This window comes from Caretta caretta, chromosome 3 (genome assembly GCF_965140235.1).
Source record: "Caretta caretta isolate rCarCar2 chromosome 3, rCarCar1.hap1, whole genome shotgun sequence".
In the NCBI taxonomy this organism is placed as follows: domain Eukaryota; kingdom Metazoa; phylum Chordata; order Testudines; family Cheloniidae; genus Caretta; species Caretta caretta.
The window spans coordinates 110163167-110183390 of record NC_134208.1 but is presented as its reverse complement, the minus strand read 5'-3'; the positions used below and the strand labels follow the sequence as shown (position 1 = coordinate 110183390).

At 42.2% G+C, this 20224-nt stretch overlaps 1 protein-coding gene and 1 long non-coding RNA gene across 2 annotated transcripts; both read left to right on the top strand.

Moving 5' to 3' along the window:
- The first annotated feature begins 7230 nt into the window (after positions 1 to 7230).
- SF3B5 (splicing factor 3b subunit 5) lies at positions 7231 to 8216 on the top strand. The gene has a single exon (XM_048844334.2). It carries the CDS (start codon positions 7400 to 7402, stop codon positions 7658 to 7660), a length of 261 nt encoding a protein of 86 aa, XP_048700291.1. The 5' UTR covers positions 7231 to 7399; the 3' UTR covers positions 7661 to 8216.
- Positions 8217 to 8442: 226 nt separating this feature from the next.
- On the top strand, positions 8443 to 11723 carry LOC142071574 (uncharacterized). The gene is made up of 2 exons (XR_012667689.1): positions 8443 to 11341; positions 11377 to 11723. It is a non-coding gene; the product is annotated as an uncharacterized LOC142071574 (long non-coding RNA).
- Positions 11724 to 20224: the final 8501 nt, after the last annotated feature.

Here is a 20224-nt window from a genome sequence, read left to right as displayed (position 1 = left end):
CTGGCCCTCTGCACAGAAGTAAATTTTACCAATATCCATATTATTATTTTTATTGCAGTTGTGCCTAGGGGCCTCATTGTGGTAGGCTCTGTACAAAACAGAGTTAGAGCCAGTCCTTGTCCCTGAGAGATTGCAATCAAAATGAGTAAGACAGACAAAGTTGGGGAAAAGGGAAAGAACACACAAGAAAAATGATAGTTTACAATCACCATGAATCAGTTCTGTAGGGGGCTTTTCCCAAGCCATAAAATGGCTTAAATACCAAGGTGGATGAAGCAGCTGCTGTACATGAATATGCAAGGAAACTATTTTTCACATGGATTTTTTGACTGCCTTACTGGTAGTGTATGCACACTATAGAAGGCAGTCTGCCCATAAGTCTTACGACAGCGTTGCCAACACTCACAATAATTGGTGTTTTTCTTAAAGCTTGAGCTCTTGGAGTCATCTGAATAAATGAGAATCTCAGCTTATGTATTTTTTTTAAATGTAAGTTTCTAGCCCTCATGGTAGAGGAGAAAAACAAATGTGATTCAGTGAAATCTAATGGCTTAAAATACAGAAGACAAAAAGAATCGCAATTGTTTTAAATCTCATTATTTTTAACCCAATTTACGATTGTTAGGGTCTGAATGATGAATTTTGAATGTTTGGGGTTGGCAATACTTTGTACAGTAGTCTGTACCATGTAGTCTAGTGCAGTGTTTCTCAACCGATGGGTCATGACCCCTAACAGGACTGAAATTATTATTACAATCTAAAGCAGGGGTTCTCAAACACCACTGCACCGCGACCCCCTTCTGACAACAAAAATTACTACAGAAGCCCAGGAGGGGGGATTGAAGCCTGAGCCCGCCGGAGCCCCGCCACCCAGGGAGGGGTGGGGGAGGGGGAAGTGCAAAGCCGGAGTCCTTCAGTCCCAGACAGGAGGGCCTGTAACCTGAGCCCTGCCACCCAGGGCTGAAGCCTTTGGACTTGGGCTTTGGCCCCAGGTGGTGGGGTCGGGCTTCAGCCCCACACCCCAGCAAGTCTAACTCCAGCCCTGGTGACCCCATTAAAACAGAGTCGCAATCCACTTTGTGGTTCCAACCCACAGTTTGAGAACTGCTGATCTAAAGCATAGAAATCCTCACTACCCCACTCCCTGCCCGTCCTTACCCTTTAAAGTCAGGTATTCTCTGACAAGCTCTCAAAGCGCACACAAAAACTATAGGCAGGGCTGCTCACACTGCCTATTATTAAGGTTGCCTGACACTTCACATTATAAAACCCTGTTTTCAATTGCTTATAACTCTGCCATAGTTTAACCATGAAATTTTCTATGCTGGGAGTCTTCCTCAGGCTGAAATTTTTGGAAAGTTTCAGCCAAAACAGAGTAGCCATTTCCGAGAATGAGATTAGGAAAAAAATACATTTGCTTTACTAATGGTAAAAAAAATCTGGTGACCTTTTCTTTGAACAGCTCTAGAGCCCCCAGCTTTGGAGCAAGGGAGTGAAATTTGGCAGCCAGGTGACTTGTGCTGTCCCCTACAATAATTCACTCAAACTTGGCCAATTTAAGAGCCTTTGCAAAAATTGCAGATCACATATGCTCAGTAGAGACTTCAGAGATTGTAGCTACTGAAATCTCTGAAGATGCTGTTTGCTCAATCCAGCCTGGGACCGAGCAGGATTTTCCCAGCAATTGCAGCTCTGGTCCGCTACTGGCCATGCCAGGTCTGGGTTCAGGCACTTCAACTGACAGCAGGGAGACTGTCTCTCCTGTGCTCTCAAATGTTGCCTGGAGGGGCCCATGTAGCATAGACAAGGAACCTGCCTGATACATAAAGCAAAGGGGAGGCCAAACTAAAGTTCCACAAACAACTTTAATTTTGGCATATCCTAACTTTTGAGTGCTTGACGTTTCAACCTTAAAAATGTTCTTTTAATGTAGTTAGTGTGTGTGTAGGTATGTATTAACTTATACAGGCTTATTGTTATCATTGATATATTTACTATAAAAGTAAGCTAAAAACGTAAGGGGGTAATGAACACTTTTGCTTTTGAATAAGAGATTGCCAACCTGAGAAGGTTGAGAAACACTGGTCTGGTTAACCGTCTCTTCTGTTATCAATATCCCAGAACCCAGTAACACAAAGATAAACCAGCTCTATTGTATTGTTCAACTTATCCTTAGTTTAAACTTTCCTAAATATCTATTGCCATGATCAACCACAATGATTTCTGTGTATCCATTATTGTCTGTCATGTCAGTAATCCTCAGATCAAAACTCCATAAAATAAATTAGTACACTGCATTTACGACAGCATCAAATGAACCATTTTGGTCAGTCATGTTAGCGATTCAGAGATATCAACATCTCCGCACTTCTACTGAAAGTATTTTTTGTACTTTCTCAAATTTCTTATCTATTGACTCAAGTGTGTTTACAGATGAGTATTAGACTTGTGCGTAATAGAAACGTTAGAGTTCTGTTAAGATAAGGATTATGACACCACTGTTCTAGTATCTAATTCAAATGATAAATATTAGCGTTTTTTAAATAGATAGGCTTCTTTGTGGAAAGTAATTTTAAAATAGTTTCTTTAAAAACATAAATACATATTTAAAAAACATGAAAATGAAGACTGCTATATTAAGCAGTTTTGAAGGGTCAGACAAAGAAGGGAGAATGAGAGTTGTCTTTTTCTCTGTCCTAACTTGCCCTACTACACAGAAAAATTGTAGTGGATACAGAATATTGGTCATTGTTCTGATCAGCTCCTTCTATCTTAGGCTGACCATAAAAAGTTAAAGTGGGGTTTTCTGTTAAGGGTGATTCAAATGTGTTTATGCTACCATACAAGCCCACTTATTCAGGACAGACTGTTGTCTCCCTCAGCTCTGTATTAGCTGTGATACTTTACCTGGGATGAATGACATAAAAAGATCCTGGAAGAAAGGTGAGAAGGATGAGGGAAAGGAGAAATCAGAGCACAGCTGCCTACATAACTGCTGATTACTGATTCTTGATTTTAAGATCCATTTTATTTACCAAAATGCATGAAAAAGAACATAACTTTGTGAATTTTTAAAAATTATCCTGCAGTAATTATAAACAGTTTAAATTCACCTGAGACTGTCTGCTCTATTTTTAGCATTAGCAGAAACTCAGCACATTAGAGAGGCTTTTATTTTCAAAATAAAGGCTTTGGAATAGAGAGCTCCTCTCCAAATATCAAGTGATAGTTATCTCTTTCTGAGACTTTTGATGTGTTCTTTAAACAGATGCTCTCTCTGTTTGTCCCATGTTTCTTAAATTGCTCTATTTCAAGCTTTTGTCCATAGATGCTGTGCTAGTGAAACTCTAGTGTGAAACTTCCTTTAAATGCTCCTGAATACTATGGAATAAATTATCAATCACTTTCTAAATTAAACTAAACTAACCTAGTGTTAAATATTGATCTAGGGTATTTATTATTATTACATAATCCATTACATATGTATGACCTAATGCTGGGAACTGGAATAAAGGTGTCATCACTATGAGAGTGTATTACTAACTATATTAGTCACAATGTGAAACTATGACTTCATTACCCAGATCATCGCAGACAACCTTTAGCCTGTCTTGTAAACTGCTCCATCTGAGCGGATCCTTCTATGTAAAGCCATAGTGAGGTCAATGGGGCTCAGCATTGGTGTAGGGGCCCGTGGAAGGCAGCCTGCAGGCTCAGGTCCTTTATCCCCTACTATGCCATCATATACATGCCACATATGTTATAGAAAAACTACTTTAAAAATGCTTCAGTTTTGATAATGGCAGAAGTGTACATCTAGCAATACACGTTGCAGAGGAGAATTAAAAATTGAAATAATGTGTTAAACCTCTCTACAAATTTCCTTTAAAAAGCTCATAATTTTTAAATCTAATATTTCAGGCCCTTCCAGGGTTATAAGCTGGGAATCTCTCTATTCCTCTGTACAAAGTTTCTGTCGCTAGTTGGGATGCATTGCTAAATATCAAACCTTAAACATGTCACTGGCCCAGTTCTGGATAGTGCTTGCCCTGGGCCTCAGGCAAATGTAATTTTGGGAGTGGATGCTAGATTTAGAAAAAGGATAAAACATTTTAGTTGCAGGTTGATTTAAAAAGCCAGACACATACTTGAAGCATATGCCTTGTAGTGGTAGGATATGGTATTTTGTTGCTTTTATCTCGTTTTTATCATTTTCTTACTATGTACAGCTTTGGCTAGGATCCAGTGGCACAATCCTGTTCTGTGAAAAGTGTTTTTTTTTTCCTACACCATTAAATCAGATTCAAAACATTAAATAAAGCAAAATTTCTAGGAAATTATTTAAATTTTTTCACCATGGCTTCCTTGTTTTTATGCTAAGATATATTATGAGTAATTCACTTATTGGAAAAGAATCACAATTTGGATAGCAAGGATGAGAAATGGGGAGAGGGAAGGAGAGGTCCAGTTTGTGGAAAAAGCTTTACATAGGATTGTTCAGTAAAGAAGAAAAGATCTTCCAGCTGATACTTACTGGGCCAATTTATGCACATTCTACAGTTACATGAGTTGTAAGTCATCAAAGTACTTGTCCAATTATGTGCATATAATAAGGTTTGTACAATGTATATGACACCATGGGACATCTGGTGGAAAAAAAACCACAGAATTAACAAGAGAGAGGTTTTATTAGCCTAGCATGACAGAGTCGATAGAATCTGTGCAAGTAATTGTCAAAGAATCCTGTTAGGAGCCAGAGAGGCCTGCTTATAAGAAAAATGCATAATCTCTTCCCATGCAATGTATTTTCCATCCAGGAATGAGAATTCTTTCCTACCTTAGCCCCACATTATTCTCACATATTTCCATTCTGTTCAGGCTGGTCCCTGGAAAAATCTCAAGCAATTTATTGTCAGGGAGATCTCTGTGATACTGTAGCAGCAGCAGAACAAACCAAAATAGTGAGGGATGCCGTGATTTCTAGTAAGTGTCAGAAAATTAGCAAAGTGCGTTTTGTAATGTTTCCAGATGCATGTCAAATATAACAATGCTCATATAACAATGCCCTTCTTTCTGGATTGATTTGTCCCTATGATTGAATTGTATTAACATAGCATGTGTGGGCTCTCCTGTTACATGCAGGACCAATGGGAGGCTTAAAAGATCAAGTAAAACCCCGAGGTAGAAAATCACAGTGTCTATCTTTCTCCATTGAACTAGCTGTCTCACATGAGAACAGTCCCACTGACTTTTGCAGCAGCAACCACTCATACTGATTATTATTGTATTCAAGTACAGGACAACTCTGACACCCAGTGGCCAGTTAGAGTCACTGCAAGTGTAGATTTCTTCTGGTTACTGGGCATCTCCTAACAACTTGGAATGATACAGTTTTTACTCTTTACGAATTTCAGCAAATAAACACTATTTCCAAGTGTTTTTATTGTTTACATCAACATATTTTTGCAAATAAAAACACCAGTTACTTCAGAGAATCCAAGTATGGAGAAACTGTAGGCCCTTAATTATTCAATATTCATAATCATTCTTGTATAAAAATCATTTACTGAAGCGTTAATTACTTTAATTGAAAATTCTAATAGTGAGCCAACTGACAGTTACAAGTATAGGCCAATACCTTTAATAAATTATTATTGTGAAATATATGAAGATTAATGTCAGTAATTCAGGATCTCATATACCCAAACCACATCTCAATTCTCTTTCAAGTCAATAACAAAGCTCTCCTTGATCTTCATAGGTGTAAACTCAAGCATCAAGTAGTTTTCTGAAGTGGAGATGTGGATTTGATAATGCAGTTATTACATAATTCACCTGTCTGGGAACCAGATAAGCACCATATTATAAAACCAGGCTAGAGAGTATCTGGGAATTGCATATAATTCCACAATCATGGGTCCTCAAAAAAAAAAAAAATCCAAAAAACATCCCCTCCCCTCATAAACAAAAAACCCATCTGTCTACTTTTCTCAGGCAAACTATTTAAACACAGTTGTGTAATGGGTGTGGTTTTTCTCCCACAGCCTATTCCAGCTCCTGAATATATATATATTCATATAATATTTATATGAATATTTATATAAACAAAAAGAAAAGGAGTACTTGTGGCACCTTAGAGACTTATGCTCAAATAAACTGGTTAGTCTCGAAGGTGCCACAAGTACTCCTTTTCTTTTTGCGAATACAGACTAACACTGGCTGCTACTCTGAACCCTTTATATAAACAGAATCTCATTCCTGCTTTAGAAATAAGCACCCCAGGAAGCCTCACATTGAAGAGGCAGAACTGTACCGCAAATAGCCAGGCTGCGGTGCACCTAGAGGGAAGTAAAACCTCGTTTCTAAAGTGTTCCGTTTTCTAACCATTTCCTCTGTTCAGAGGCACGACGCCATTCTGTGCTCGTAACCCCAAGAGGCGAGTAAGACGACAGACACGTGCACAGCAGCAGACCGATGCACGCCACAAGCAACCTGGAAAACACTCCCCATGTCCCCCTCGGCCGCTGTGCCACTCTGCGAGCAGCAGCACTCCCGCTGCAGGGACTCTGCTTAGCTCTGCGGGCCCAGGGGGCAGGGCTCAGGCACGCCGCCCAGGCTCCGGACGGAGGCGCTTTGAGCAGAGCCGGGGCGGGAGTGTCGCACGGGGGCTGCCGGCGCGCTCTGCCCCAGTCCCCGCTGCACCGAAGCACTGGGCGCACCTGGCTGCGGGGAGCCCGTTGGGCCGGCCAATGGGGGCTGGGCCGAACCCAGTTAAACCCCCGTTACAGACACGCCCCGGCCTCGGAGCTGCCCAGGAACGAAGCGAGGGCCGGGTGGCCGGTCCTGGCCCGGGCGGGCAGCGCCCCGCTCCCGCCGTGCCCGTTTAACAGCCACGACGTGCCCGAGCTGGGCTCAGACCCCGGCGCCAGCGAGCGCTGCACGAGGCTCCCCGAGAGCGCGGAGCCGGGGGGTCAGCGCGCCTCGCGCCCACGGGCTGTTTGTGAAAAGAAAGACGCAGCTAGCGCCCGGCAACAGAATCGACCCGCCCCCGCGCGCTCTTCGCAAGCCCAGGGACTACAGCTCCCAGCATGCAATTGGGGCCGTGCAAGTGCAATCAGCGCATGCGCCCCCCCAGAGACGGGTGAATTTACCTCATTTCTCAGCCGGGCGCGATCCCATCATGCCCCTGGGCGACAGTTTCGTTTTTCTCCTCAGAGTGCGAGGTTTTGTGACTCATCGACGTAGTGTCGCTTGAGGGAAGAAAGGGTCGGGAGCGGGGGTACAACTACGCATTTCCTCCCAAACGTCACTTCCGGTCGCCATTTTGTGCCTGAGCCGGGTGAAGTCTGGAAGCGTCTGGGGCTCGGTGGTGTTGAGCCGGTCGGCTGCCAGCGCCGCCATGACGGATCGTTACACCATCCACAGCCAGCTGGAGCACCTGCAGTCCAAGTACATCGGCACGGGCCACGCGGACACCACCAAGTGGGAGTGGCTGGTGAACCAGCACCGCGACTCGTACTGCTCCTACATGGGCCACTTCGACCTGCTCAACTACTTCGCCATCGCCGAGAACGAGAGCAAGGCGCGCGTGCGCTTCAACCTCATGGAGAAGATGCTGCAGCCCTGCGGCCCGCCCGCCGACAAGCCGGAGGAGTCCTAGCGCCGCCCCTCCCTCTGCCCTTCCAGGGGAGCCCCCCTCTCCGTCCCGCCCCCCAAACTTTTGGACCCGACCCGGTTTCCCGAGAACTCGCCCCGCCCGCAGGGGAGCGAAGCCGGGATGGATTCGGGGCGGGGGCGGCTCTCGGGAGGAGCGAGAAGCTGCCGTCTCGACACCGCCGGGGGTGGGAGCCTGGGCTCGCCGTGCTGGACCCTGCTGTTTCTTCCCGCTCTCGGCCGCGAGTGAGCCCGGCAAACGTATTGCTTCGCCGCCCCGCCTCTAGCAGCGACCGTGGCCCGGAAGGGAGCCGGGACTGTGCCAGACCCCGGGCGGGGGAACCTGGACCCGCCGCTTCCCGAGATAGGGCCTAACTACGAGGAAGGCACGTGTCTTCGCGACCAGCCAGTGCGGGGCCCGCTGCTCCTGAGGGGACTCGAGGGACTCGGCCGCGAGCCCTTTCCTGTGGGGTAGCACTGTTTGCAACCCCATGCCACACTTTGTTTAGCTATACGGATTTTTTATTTGTATGTGAAATAAAAATGCGTTGAGTGATTTCAAATGTTGTTCCTGGTGATCTGCCTCTAATGGCTCGGTAGACAAACCAGGGACTAGTCACCTATATAACTATACATGGTGTCAAGTATCAGAGGGGTAGCCGTGTTAGTCCGTATCCACAAAAACTGTGAGGAGTCTGGTGGCACCTTAAAGACTAACAGATTTATTTGGGCATAAGCTTTTGTGGGTAAGAAACCCACTTCTTCAGATGCATGAAGTGAAAATTACAGATGAAGGCATTCTAGATCAGTATAGTAATGCCTGCATCTGTAATTTTCACTCCACGCATCTGAAGAAGCGGGATTTTTACCCACAAAAGCTTATGCCCATATAAATCTGTTAGTCTTTAAGGTGCCACCGGACTCCTTGTTTCTATACAACTATAGTAATGTGTGTTCACAGGGTTTTTAGGTGCATTTGTTTCTAAAGCATGAATCGTGGCTTCCATAACTGCAGCTATTTCCCCATCTTGCGTTCCAGGCATTTGCTTACCAAATTTCAAACCTGTAGATTTGATGGTGCTCCAAGGGATTAATTTGAGTCATGAATGTATTGTGCTAGTAAAATGTGCAACACAGCCACCTTTTTCAGTAAGTAATTTGATGCTTCCTGGCCCTGAATTACTAAGTGGGATACACTTATTATTTTCTCTAGTAGCTTGTTTGCTCTTGTCTCTGTTTCCTCTGGGCACTGTTGGGTTCTCTAAACCTCACCCCATCTTGTGTGGTGCATATCTTCTCTTCCTCTGGTTTCCCCTCCTTTTGTTGCTTTCACTCTTTTCTCCCCCTTACAGGTATATAGTTGTGTTGCCTCTTCTATTTTGACCATTGTACTAACAGCAAAGTGAAACTTCATCTCCTAAATGCTTGAATGTATACAGCAACAGAGTACAACACTGCAGGGAGTCTGGGAGAGATGAAATAACTTTTTGCTGAAAGGCTTCTCCCCTATTAGTAGTTTACATAAACTTACCCATTTCCACAACAAGCAAAAATCTATTTTGTTTTCTGTCCAGATCTCCTTTTAATAATGTTTATGTTTCTATCCTGGAAGAGTAAAGTATGTAAAACCCTAGTGTAGAAGACTTGGGCAGAGTGATGAAATGCTAGGGCAACAATTTAAAACTACTGTTAACTTGACTGGCAGAGTGGATTGTGCTGCTCTTGGCTTGTTTCTAACTTGAGAATATCATACTGTTTGCTTGCAAAAGCAAATAGTTTGAGTTTTGGGAGGTAGAACCCGATAACATTTATGGAGCTCTTATTTTGGGAACTGGATGGTAATGGCCACGCTCCTTTATTTTTAGTTCCAAATTGAAGTATTGGTTTCTTTCTAGTGCAGGAAGGGGAGGTATAGTACTGTGTGCAGCTAGGAGCTGCATTGTCTCCTCTCTCCTGCACAAGTGTTTCCAAAATGATGACCCTTTTCACATGAGATGAAGGGGAATCTGTTAATTCAGCTATTTAGTAGAGCATACACCATGATCACATGTAGGCTAGACATAGGCAGAAGCTAAAATAAAGCTTCAGCACATCTGTTTTATCTAGCACAGGGTGGATACAGAAATGCATTTCATTACAGTTCAGCATATCTGGATATAAAGTTTATCTTTTTAAACCAACAGTTTTAAGTTTGGGGTAGACAGATTGTCTTTCTGTGCTGTCTATTCTTTTATTAAGGCCTTGCTTTCATGAGTTACCAGTTAAATCACTCTGAACTCCCCTGTGTTGATACCGTATGAGTGACATTGGTTTAGCATAAATCCTTTCTCCAGTAACAAGCTAAACAAAACAACCCACCCTTCAGCTTTTAGTACTATAAGTGGCCACAGTGGGGAGGTGTTTTTTGTAGAACTCCATCACTTTTAAATTCACACCTTTAGGTTATACTGAACCTTTCCCATGTAGACAAGGCCTTAAATAGAGACCCTGTTCTAGAAGTACCAGTGATTAGCCAATATTTGCTCTGTTAGCATTTGACTGTTACAGTACATTGAATGTATAGAGGTAAAAATGGTGCTTGAGGGTGATAAAGTTCTACACAAATAATGCTTGCAGTTCCTGTCTGAAGACAAAGTGCAAGGTATAACAAGTGACTAAGTTTAGTTTCATTTTTTTAAAATTGACGGTGTTCTTCAAAGAGTGGTTATTTGTGCCAGATGATGCACAAACATGTAAAGTCCACAGCTTGAAGGATAAAAGCACTGTTGGTAACTTGGACCTTCAGTGACAAGACTCAGTGGGGAGTGGATGGGGTAGAGTGAGGGTGAGGAGGCCCCTGCAAGGGTAGACAGGAAAGTCCTGCAATCCTTTGGGCTGAAAATGGCAGGTAGGTTGTTGAATCTCTTAAAAGTGAAAGAAGAATCCAAAGGCTTCACCTTGCCCACTATTAAATCCATTCCTGAAGAAACCATATGAAATGTTTTATGGGGAAGCTTTATCAATTGGCTTATCTAGTGTAACAATGCATGTTCTTGTCCATATTACATTAAAAATGCAATTTAGGGGAGTGTAGTAGGGAACTTAATGTGCATCAGCAGGGTCTACCTCAGTGGTGGGCAACCTACAGGCTGCATGCGGTCCATCAGGGTAATCTGATTGCGGGCCAGGCCTGTGAGACATTTTGCTGATGTTGACTGTCCACAGGCATGGATCCCTCCAGCTCCCAGTGGCTGTGGTTCATCACTGGTATTCTGTTGTTTACCAGTGCAATTAAAACTGCAATTAGTTTTTTTGCGTTAATCATGAGTTAACTGCGATTAATCGACAGCCCTAAATTTAATACAACATTCTATTGTGTAATGCTACAAGGATTTGTTTTAAAAGACAAAAATATAATTTGAATGCATATACTCTAGACAACTTGAAGGTTTGAATTGAAAAACAACCCTCAAATCTTTCATAGGGTTCAAAACTATTTAAGCTATTATAAAACATGCACCAGAGAAATTAGGGCTCAGGTTATCCTAACTCATTTTTATTTGACCATTCAGTATTCAGGTCTCACATTATAAGGGATATGTTTTGATATGAAGGTTTGAATAGCTAGCAAACAGTGATGCTATGACACCTAGTTTGCCAGAGGCTAAGTAAAAATGCCTCTTGTCCAAAGGCCACCTTTTGTTTAAAGGTTTGTAAGGCGATTATGAGTGCTAAGGTTTAAAGGTTTGTAAGGCGATTATGCCAGAGTGCTAAGGCTATGAATACTCCAGAAGTAACATCTCATTTTGCACAAGCTCAAATTTGTTATAAATTGAAGGCCCAATCCTACAAACCTTTATTCACATGAGAATTCCTACTCAAGTATTCTCATTGAAACAGTTAGGACTTCTCATGTGGGTAAGGATTACAAAACAAAGAATAAGTGATGCAAATGTCAAAAAACAAAAGCAAAGGGTTTTTCTTAGGTATTTTTGCTCTACTTGTGAAACATTTGATGTCAAAATATGTAATGTTTAAAAATTATAAAGGAGCTTTTATAATGGGTGATAAATTATGTACACTACATATAACCTAATAGGAGCCATTGACATTTACTAACATCTGACTTAATTCTGTAGTCTTTAGGGACACAAAACTCCTATTGACTTCACTGGGAATTTTGCTTGCAGAATCAGATCCATAATGGGTCCAATTCTGTGAGATGGTTTTAAAATTTTTATTAAAGCTAAAGTTAAAAAAATTATATAATAGGTTGAGAAAAGAGTGTTTGTACATCTGGGTATAGTTCTTAGATTACCCACAAATACAAAGTTTGTTTTTAAAGTCATATGATACATAGAGCACATAATCAGCAATAACCCAAATTTAGGTGAATAGATTTCACAATACAGTTTAGATATTAGAATCCGAATACTTGGGTACATCACTCATAAAAAGTTATACAGAGATTTGGTTGTGGAAAGCAAAATATATCAGAGTGGAGATTGTCCCTCAATAATTGAGAATTAGGTAGGTTGTCCATTTAGAAAATACAATCCACGAGGAAAGTATTTCAGTTACTTGCCTGACTGCGCTTCTCATCGGCACTCCAGCTCATCCCTCCTGGTATTGCCGACATCCGATGATGTGTTCTATGTAGATGTCCCTCGACCACTTGATGGTGTCCAACACCCTGAGTTGCCATGTCAGCAGAGCACAGTGTTGACCAATTCCGCCTTCTCTCATTACTAGTGTCCTGTGTGCCCAAAGCTCCGATGATCAGTGCGTGTCTGAATCTGGTAACCCTTAGCTCTCAAGGTTTCGTTCAGAGGGGCATATTTCTCTACCTTTCAAGCTCGGGCATCGTGGAAGGCCGGAGTCCTGTTCTCGAAGGGCACTGAGACATCCACCATGATGATCGTCTGGTCCTTGTTGGTGATGATAATGTCCGGTTGCAGTAGTGTTTACGCTGAATGTAAAATACCTGCTTTCGTATATTAATTACTTTGCTGTTGAAACCAAAACCAACCATTTTACATTGCATTACGTTGTTGTTGTTTGCAGTAATGACAGCCATCAAATACAAAAAGTAGAACCAACTACAACTCCTCCACAACCCATGGAACTTCACCTCCAGGCTAAACCATGCCACCAGGTCCCACCACATGGACACTGCACAACACCCCACAATTTATCAATAATACCCCCAACAAGCTGAATTGGCTGCTCCACGACGGAACCTGATACTATATTAACATGGAGAACTAGAAAATTCTCTCACCTTGATTATCATACACATTGTAAGGAGAGTGATCACTTACATAAGCTATTACCAGCAGGAGAGTGGGGTGGGGGGAGAGAAAACCTTTTGTAGTGATAAACACCCATTTTTTCATGGTTTGTGTGTATAAAAACATCTTCTGTATTTTCCACAGTGTGCATCCGATGAAGTGAGCTGTAGCTCATGAAAGCTTATGCTCAAATAAATTGGTTAGTCTCTAAGGTGCCACAAGTACTCCTTTTCTTTTTGCGAATACAGACTAACACGGCTGTTACTCTGAAATTTATCACAACTGCATCTAAAATGATAGTACCACAGATTAACAACTATATTTTTTGCTCAAACATGAGAATTCAAGAATAGCAGAAGGAAGACAGGCAGTCCTCAAGAAAGAAGTATGAAATAAAAGTGTACCAACCTGAAGATTCTGCATTATTCAGATATGTTCCTTTCATGATCTTCAATGCGGCTTCCTCCTGAGAAGGAACACTTCTCATGAAGATGTTTCATTCGGGCAACCAGGTCTTGCATTTCTTTGTTGCACTGTTTGCATTTTGAACGCATGCCTGTCTTACCCACAGGTGGAGGAACTTCATTAAAATATTCCCAAACTGGGTCTCTTTTACGGCCTGCTGCCATTACAGGTTTTCCCTTCCAGTGAGAGAATGGTATGGTAGATCTCAAATCAATGAAGGCTACACTCAGAAAGACTTCAAAGACTTTTAGAATATGCTGCTCAAACAGTTTCACTTTTGTTTCTACGGCCTGTCCCTCCCTTCTCACATTTATCTCCAGACTTCTTCTCCTTGTCCAGATCTATTTTGCCCCCAACAATCTTCTATTCATTGAGCTTTTTGAAACTTTGCACTTTTAAAGAGAGGTAAGGGATTGACTCTGTGTACACAAATTTGCAGAGGGACAATAGGGTTGAGGTCTATTATTTCCCACCTCTATATTTTTTTATTTTATTTTATTTTATTTTAGAACATTTTTGCTGTTAACAAGCATGTTCTCTCTGGAGATACAAATTCACAGTTTGAGAACTGCAAAAACTAAGCATTTCTGATGGTATCTTCTAGACTGAGCACTGAGTCCCACTGGGTAGATAGAAAGATTAACCTAAAGAATCTATACAGAAGCCCCTGGAACCTCATAAGATTGGGTCCCTAATCCATGAACTATTGGAACTCATTTACAAAACTTTTCTTAAACATTACATGAATATATTGTCTCATACTATAAAATTAGAATTTATAATCCCTATTCCATGATGAGATATCTTAATTAAAACTATCTTTAGATAGGGTTTTTCCTCAAAATCATTTTATAAAAAAAATCCAATTTAAATAAAAAATCTGATTTTTTTTATTTAAAAAAACAACAACATTGATTTTTATTCAGCCTGGACAGTGCTCAGATATTCCCCCCCACCCCCCAAACACATGGCTAAACTCATTCATTTCATTCTCATCCATAACAATTTCATTTTATATTCAATAACAAGCACTTTGTCCAAACCATGGGAACAGCCATAGGTACTACGATGTCTCCCCACTATGCCAATCTCTTCATGGGCCACCCGAGGAAGAATTTCTGGAAAAATGCACCACAAAACCAATGATAAACCCAAGATACAGCAATATTTTCATGTTCTGTATGGGCGACCTAAACTCCCTCATAGATTTCCACCACAACTTCACCCACTACCACCCAACCATCAAACGCTCTCTAGAATACTCCCGCACCAGCATCAGCTTCCTGGACACCACAATCTTCCAGTTTCAACCATAGAACCCTACAGACAACTATATACAAAAAACCCACAGATTACAACACCTACCCTCACAGATCGAGTAACCATCCCACACACACCAAAAAAATCTTTTATTTATAGTCAGGCCCTCAGATACCACAGAATGTGCTCAGAGAAGAAAGTCCAGGATACACACCTTAACAAATGTAAAACCGCTTTCACCAAATAAGGACACTCCACCAGAGAAGTAGATCGCATCATGGGACAGGCCACCTAAATACCCCTAAGAGAACCTTCTTCAAAACAAAGAACAAATGAACCAAAAGCCCCCCACACATCCTCCAATGCACACCTCTAGCTGTCACCTACCATTCCAAGTAGGAATCCATACAGAATCCATAAATAATTATAACCCATATTTGATGGGGACTGTATCCTGAAATAAATCCTTCCCAGCCCCCTCTTCTGGCCTTCAAACAATGCCCAACACCATCAGACACAAGCGCCTCACAGATCAGAACCCACCAACTCAGAGCAGCACCAGACCCTGCCAGAACAACAGACACAAAACCTATAGACATATATCGACTACTACAGTGATCAATACCTCCCTCTCCCTAACGCATCTTTTAAGATCCACGTGGTGTCCCTCATCCAGTGCATTAAATACCCCAGTAACAACTATGTTGCTTCTTCCTGACACTGGATCTTGTAATGACTTTGCCTTTTTGAATGAAAAGACCTTCATTATAAAATTTCAGTTCCCCAGGTACGTACTTACTGGTAGTCATGAAGTCACCCCTTCACCTTCTCTTTGATAAATAAAATGAGCTCCTTGAGTCTATCACTATAAGGCATGTTTTACAATCCTTTAATCATTCTCATGTCTCCTCTCAGCACCCTCTCCAATTTATCAACATCCTTATTGAATGGTGGACACCAGAACTGGATACAATATTCCTGCAGATGTCACATCAGTGCCAAATACAGAGATAATATTGTGACCAGGTGCCTGGGATGGGCAACACTGAGAATGCCACACTCAGAGCAGACTGCAAGAAATAGGGCAGACAATCCCCCCCAAACTGGTGGTTTATTCTATAATTAGATTTACCAAACCAGTAACAAAAGAGCTTCTGCAGCACCACACTGGTTAACTGGAAGCCAAACACAGTCCTCTTTAGGTATTCCAGCCCTTGGCTCTCATCCAGACAACCCAATCTAGTATAGTGAGAGGTTATTGAAAACCTATGTCACCATATGTGAGATTCTTTCTAATCCCAAAGGATCAGACGCATACCCCCAGGTCAATATGAATCTCAGATCTTACCCAAATATCACAGTCAGCCAATCCTTAGTAACCTACCTAAAAATGTATTTATAAAAGAAGAGAGTTATAAATGGTTAATAGAACATATACATACAAATGATTACATCTATTGCTCTCATTGATGGTACTGCCTACCCACAGGGAAAAAAAGGAATCCAACCCCAACAATTCCCCCAAAACGCCACCACCACACATTGCAACTTTGGATTATGGTTCCTTGGCTTTAAAATTATTTCCTGGTTGACTGACCTTCCAGCCATTCATTAGCGAGGGACAGAATTTTCTCTGTGCCAGAATTTTGCCAATACTTCATCAATACTACCCTCTTCCCATGAAGTTAGGGAAGAACATGCATCTTAACAGTTGTTAAAGTAGATTTAACAATGACGGGCAGCTCTTTCTGCCCCATCCAAGGAAGAGGGGGAGCTGTGGAGGAGCCCTGTTTACCCAAACCAGGCTGAGGAGGGGAACCTCCCCTCTCATTTTAGCACAGGAAGCTGCACTCCTCTGACATTCTCCAAATTCTCCTTACTTTAACCTCATCACTTTAGTTAAATGTTTGGGGCCACTGTGAGCATTTTCAGTGGATTCCCTTTGACACATGGTCCAGCACTTGATTGCAATACTGTATGGTGAATGGAATTAGGTACTGGGTAATGGACAATGTTAAAGCAGTGTTGCATGACTTTCAAAGATCAGGGGGAAAATCCATTTTCTCTGCAAAATTAGGATTAGCCTGCACAGCAGGAGTTCAGCAAAATACCTATGGACCAGCAGTAACAGGAACTAATTACTTTTCCTGGCAATGTTTCAAAAAGAGACTTTCATTCCATGGCATATTTGATGAAAGAATTTTAAAGCAAGAAGAAATTGACAGTAATTTAGATATTCACAGTGCTATTATTTCTTTTCACAACCAACTTCTCTTCATCTCTTTCTCTGTTTGATCCTTAAATCCTGAATTTAGATTAGTCTGTTGCTAGGAAAATTACTGTGATATGAAAATTCATCACAATTGTGACTTGAGGTAAGTAGTGTGTGTTTGTGTTTGGGGGTTACTTGCTGTGTGCTGAGCTTGTGTTTGTCTGTCTGTCTGTTTGTTTGTTTATCTGAAGGACCGTGTGCTGTGGCCGGCAGTTGGAAGCTGTGAGCTTCTAAACAAGGTTTGAATTCTAGAAGCTTCTGTTCATTGGCTGAGCCTTAGTCAGGGGGTGGGGCAATCAAGAAGGCCAGGGCTTTATAAAGCAGTGAGCAAGCAACCAGGGACCACTAACAGGGAGTTTTGAGAGGGAGTTTGGAAAGGGGGCGAGGTACACTTGCGAGTCTCTAAAATCTTTAAACTAAACTATAATCAAAACTTCTTGATTTAAACAAAAACCCTATCATTAACCTAGGTAGTTGTAGGAGAAATGCAGGCAGAAGCCCAGCAGCGGAGTGGGGGCTAACCTGTTTATTGCACTCAGTGTGGCCTCTATGATTACCTGCCCTGTGGGTGGGTGGCGTATGTGTGCATTTGGTGCAAGGAGCTCCTGGCCCTCAGAGACTGTGTACGGGCTTTGGAGGCCAGGGTGGCAGAACTGGAGGAGCTAAGGGAGGCAGAGAGGTATGTTGATGAGGCTTTCTGGGACACTGTAGATTTGTCCCACCTCTGGTCAGGCAGCCCCTGCGCTGTTAAGGAGGATGAAAGGCCCAGAGAAGGAGAGCAGTCAATGGGAACAGAGGGAAACCTTCCCATAGTTGGGACCCTCCTTCCAGCTGATTTTGGTGTATCGTCTCGCACCGAGGGAACTCCAGTCATTAGGAAAAGGCAGGTGTTAGTAATGGGAGACTAGATCATTAGAAACATATGGTGACTTGCCTGCCTGGTGCGAAGGTTGCGGATCTCTCAAGGCATCTAGATAAACTTAAGTGTAGTGCTGGGGAGGAGCCAGTGGTCGTGGTACATGTACGGAAGGGTAGGAGAGACGTCCTGGAGGCCAAATTTAGGCTGCTAGGAAAGAGACTGAAATCCAGGACCTCTATGTTCTGCTTCCAGTTCCATGCACAGGGCCAGGTAGGCAGGCAGAGTCTTCAGAGTCTCAATGCGTGGATGAGACAATGGTGTAGAGGAGGGGTTTCGATTTATTAGGAACCGGGGAAACTTTTCGGATGGGGGAACCTATACAGGAAGGATGGGCTCCACCTAATGCAAAGTGGATCCAGACTGCTGGCACTTCACATTAAAAAGGTTGCAGAGCAGCTGTTAAACTAAGAGATGGGGGAAAGCTGATTGCTGCAGAGGCGCACGTGGATCGGACAGAGACTTCTCTTAGAGGAGAGTCTATTGATAGAGATTCTCTAGATTTTAGTCAGGAGGAGGGGATGGAAGAGGATAAAATATGGGCCAGATCAGATAAGAAACATTCACATAATGAATCTGACACGTCAGAAAAGGGCAGACAAAATAAGCAGTGACAAGTTTTTAAAATGCTTGCACAGAAATGCTCGAGGTCTAAATAATAAGATGGGTGTACTAGAGTGCCTCGTGTTAAAGGAGGATATTGATATAATAGGCATCACAGAAAACTGGTGGAGTGAGGACAATCAATGGGACACAATCATTCCGGGGTACAAAATATATCGGAAGGACAGAACAAGTCATGCGGTGTGGGGGGGAGTGACAGAAAATATAGAATCAAATGAAATAAAAATCTTAAATGAATCCACATGTTCCATAGAATCTCTATGGATAGTAATTCCGTGCTCTAATAAGAATATAACAGTAGGGATCTATTATCGACCACCTGACCAGGACAGTGATAGTGATAATGAAATGCTAAGGGAGATTAGAGAGGCTATCAAAATAAAAACTCAATAATAGTGGGGGATTTCAATTATCCCCATATTGACTGGGTACATGTCACCTCAGGACGAAATGCAGAGACAAAATTTCTCGATTCTTTAAATGACTGCTTCTTGGAGCAGCTGGTACAGGAACCCACATGGAGCACAGGATCTGGTCCAAGAGGTAACTATAATAGAACCACTTGGAAATAGTGACCATAATAGAATAACATTTAACATTCCTGTGGTGGTAAAAACACCTCAACAGCCCAACACTGTGGCATTTAATTTCAGAAAGGGGAACTATGCAAAAATGAGGAGGTTAGTTAAACAGAAATTAAAAGGTAAAGTGACTAGAGTGAAATCCCTGCAAGCTGCAGGGACACTTTTCAAAGAAACCATAATAGAGGCTCAACTTAAATGTATACCCCAAATTAAAAAACACAGTAAAAGAACTAAAAAAGAGCCACCGTGGCTTAACAACCATGGAAAAGAAGCAGTGAGAGATTGTCATAAATATAAAGGGAAGGGTAAACCCCTTTGAAATCCCTCCTGGCCAGGGGAAAGCTCCTCTCACCTGTAAAGGGTAAAGAAGCTAAAGGTAACCTCGCTGGCACCTGACCAAAATGACCAATGAGGAGACAAGATACTTTCAAAAGCTGGGAGGAGGGAGAGAAACAAAGGGTCTGTGGTCTGTCTGTATGCTGCTTTTGCCAGGGACAGAACAGGAATGGAGTCTTAGAACTTTTAGTAAGTAATCTAGCTAGGCATGTGTTAGATTATGATTTCTTTAAATGGCTGAGAAAAGAATTGTGCTGAATAGAATAACTATTTCTGTCTATGTATCTTTTTTGTAACTTAAGGTTTTGCCTAGAGGGGTTCTCTATGTTTTTGAATCTAATTACCCTGTAAGATATCTACCATCCTGATTTTACAGGGGGGATTTCTTTATTTCTATTTACTTCTATTTTTTATTAAAAGTCTTCTTGTAAAAAACTGAATGCTTTTTCATTGTTCTCAGATCCAAGGGTTTGGGTCTGTGGTCACATATGCAAATTGGTGAGGCTTTTTTATCCAACATTTCCCAGGAAAGGGGGGGTGCAAGTGTTGGGAGGATTGTTCATTGTTCTCAAGATCCAAGGGTCTGGGTCTGTAGTCACCTAGGCAAATTGGTGAGGCTTTTTACCAAACCTTGTCCAGGAAGTGGGGTGCAAGGTTTTGGGAAGTATTTTGGGGGGAAGGATGCGTCCAAACAGCTCTTCCCCAGTAACCAGTATTAGTTTGGTGGTGGTAGCGGCCAGTCCAAGGACAACGGGTGTAATATTTTGTACCTTGGGGAAGTTTTGACCTAAGCTGGTAAAGATAATCTTAGGAGGTTTTTCATGCAGGTCCCCACATCTGTACC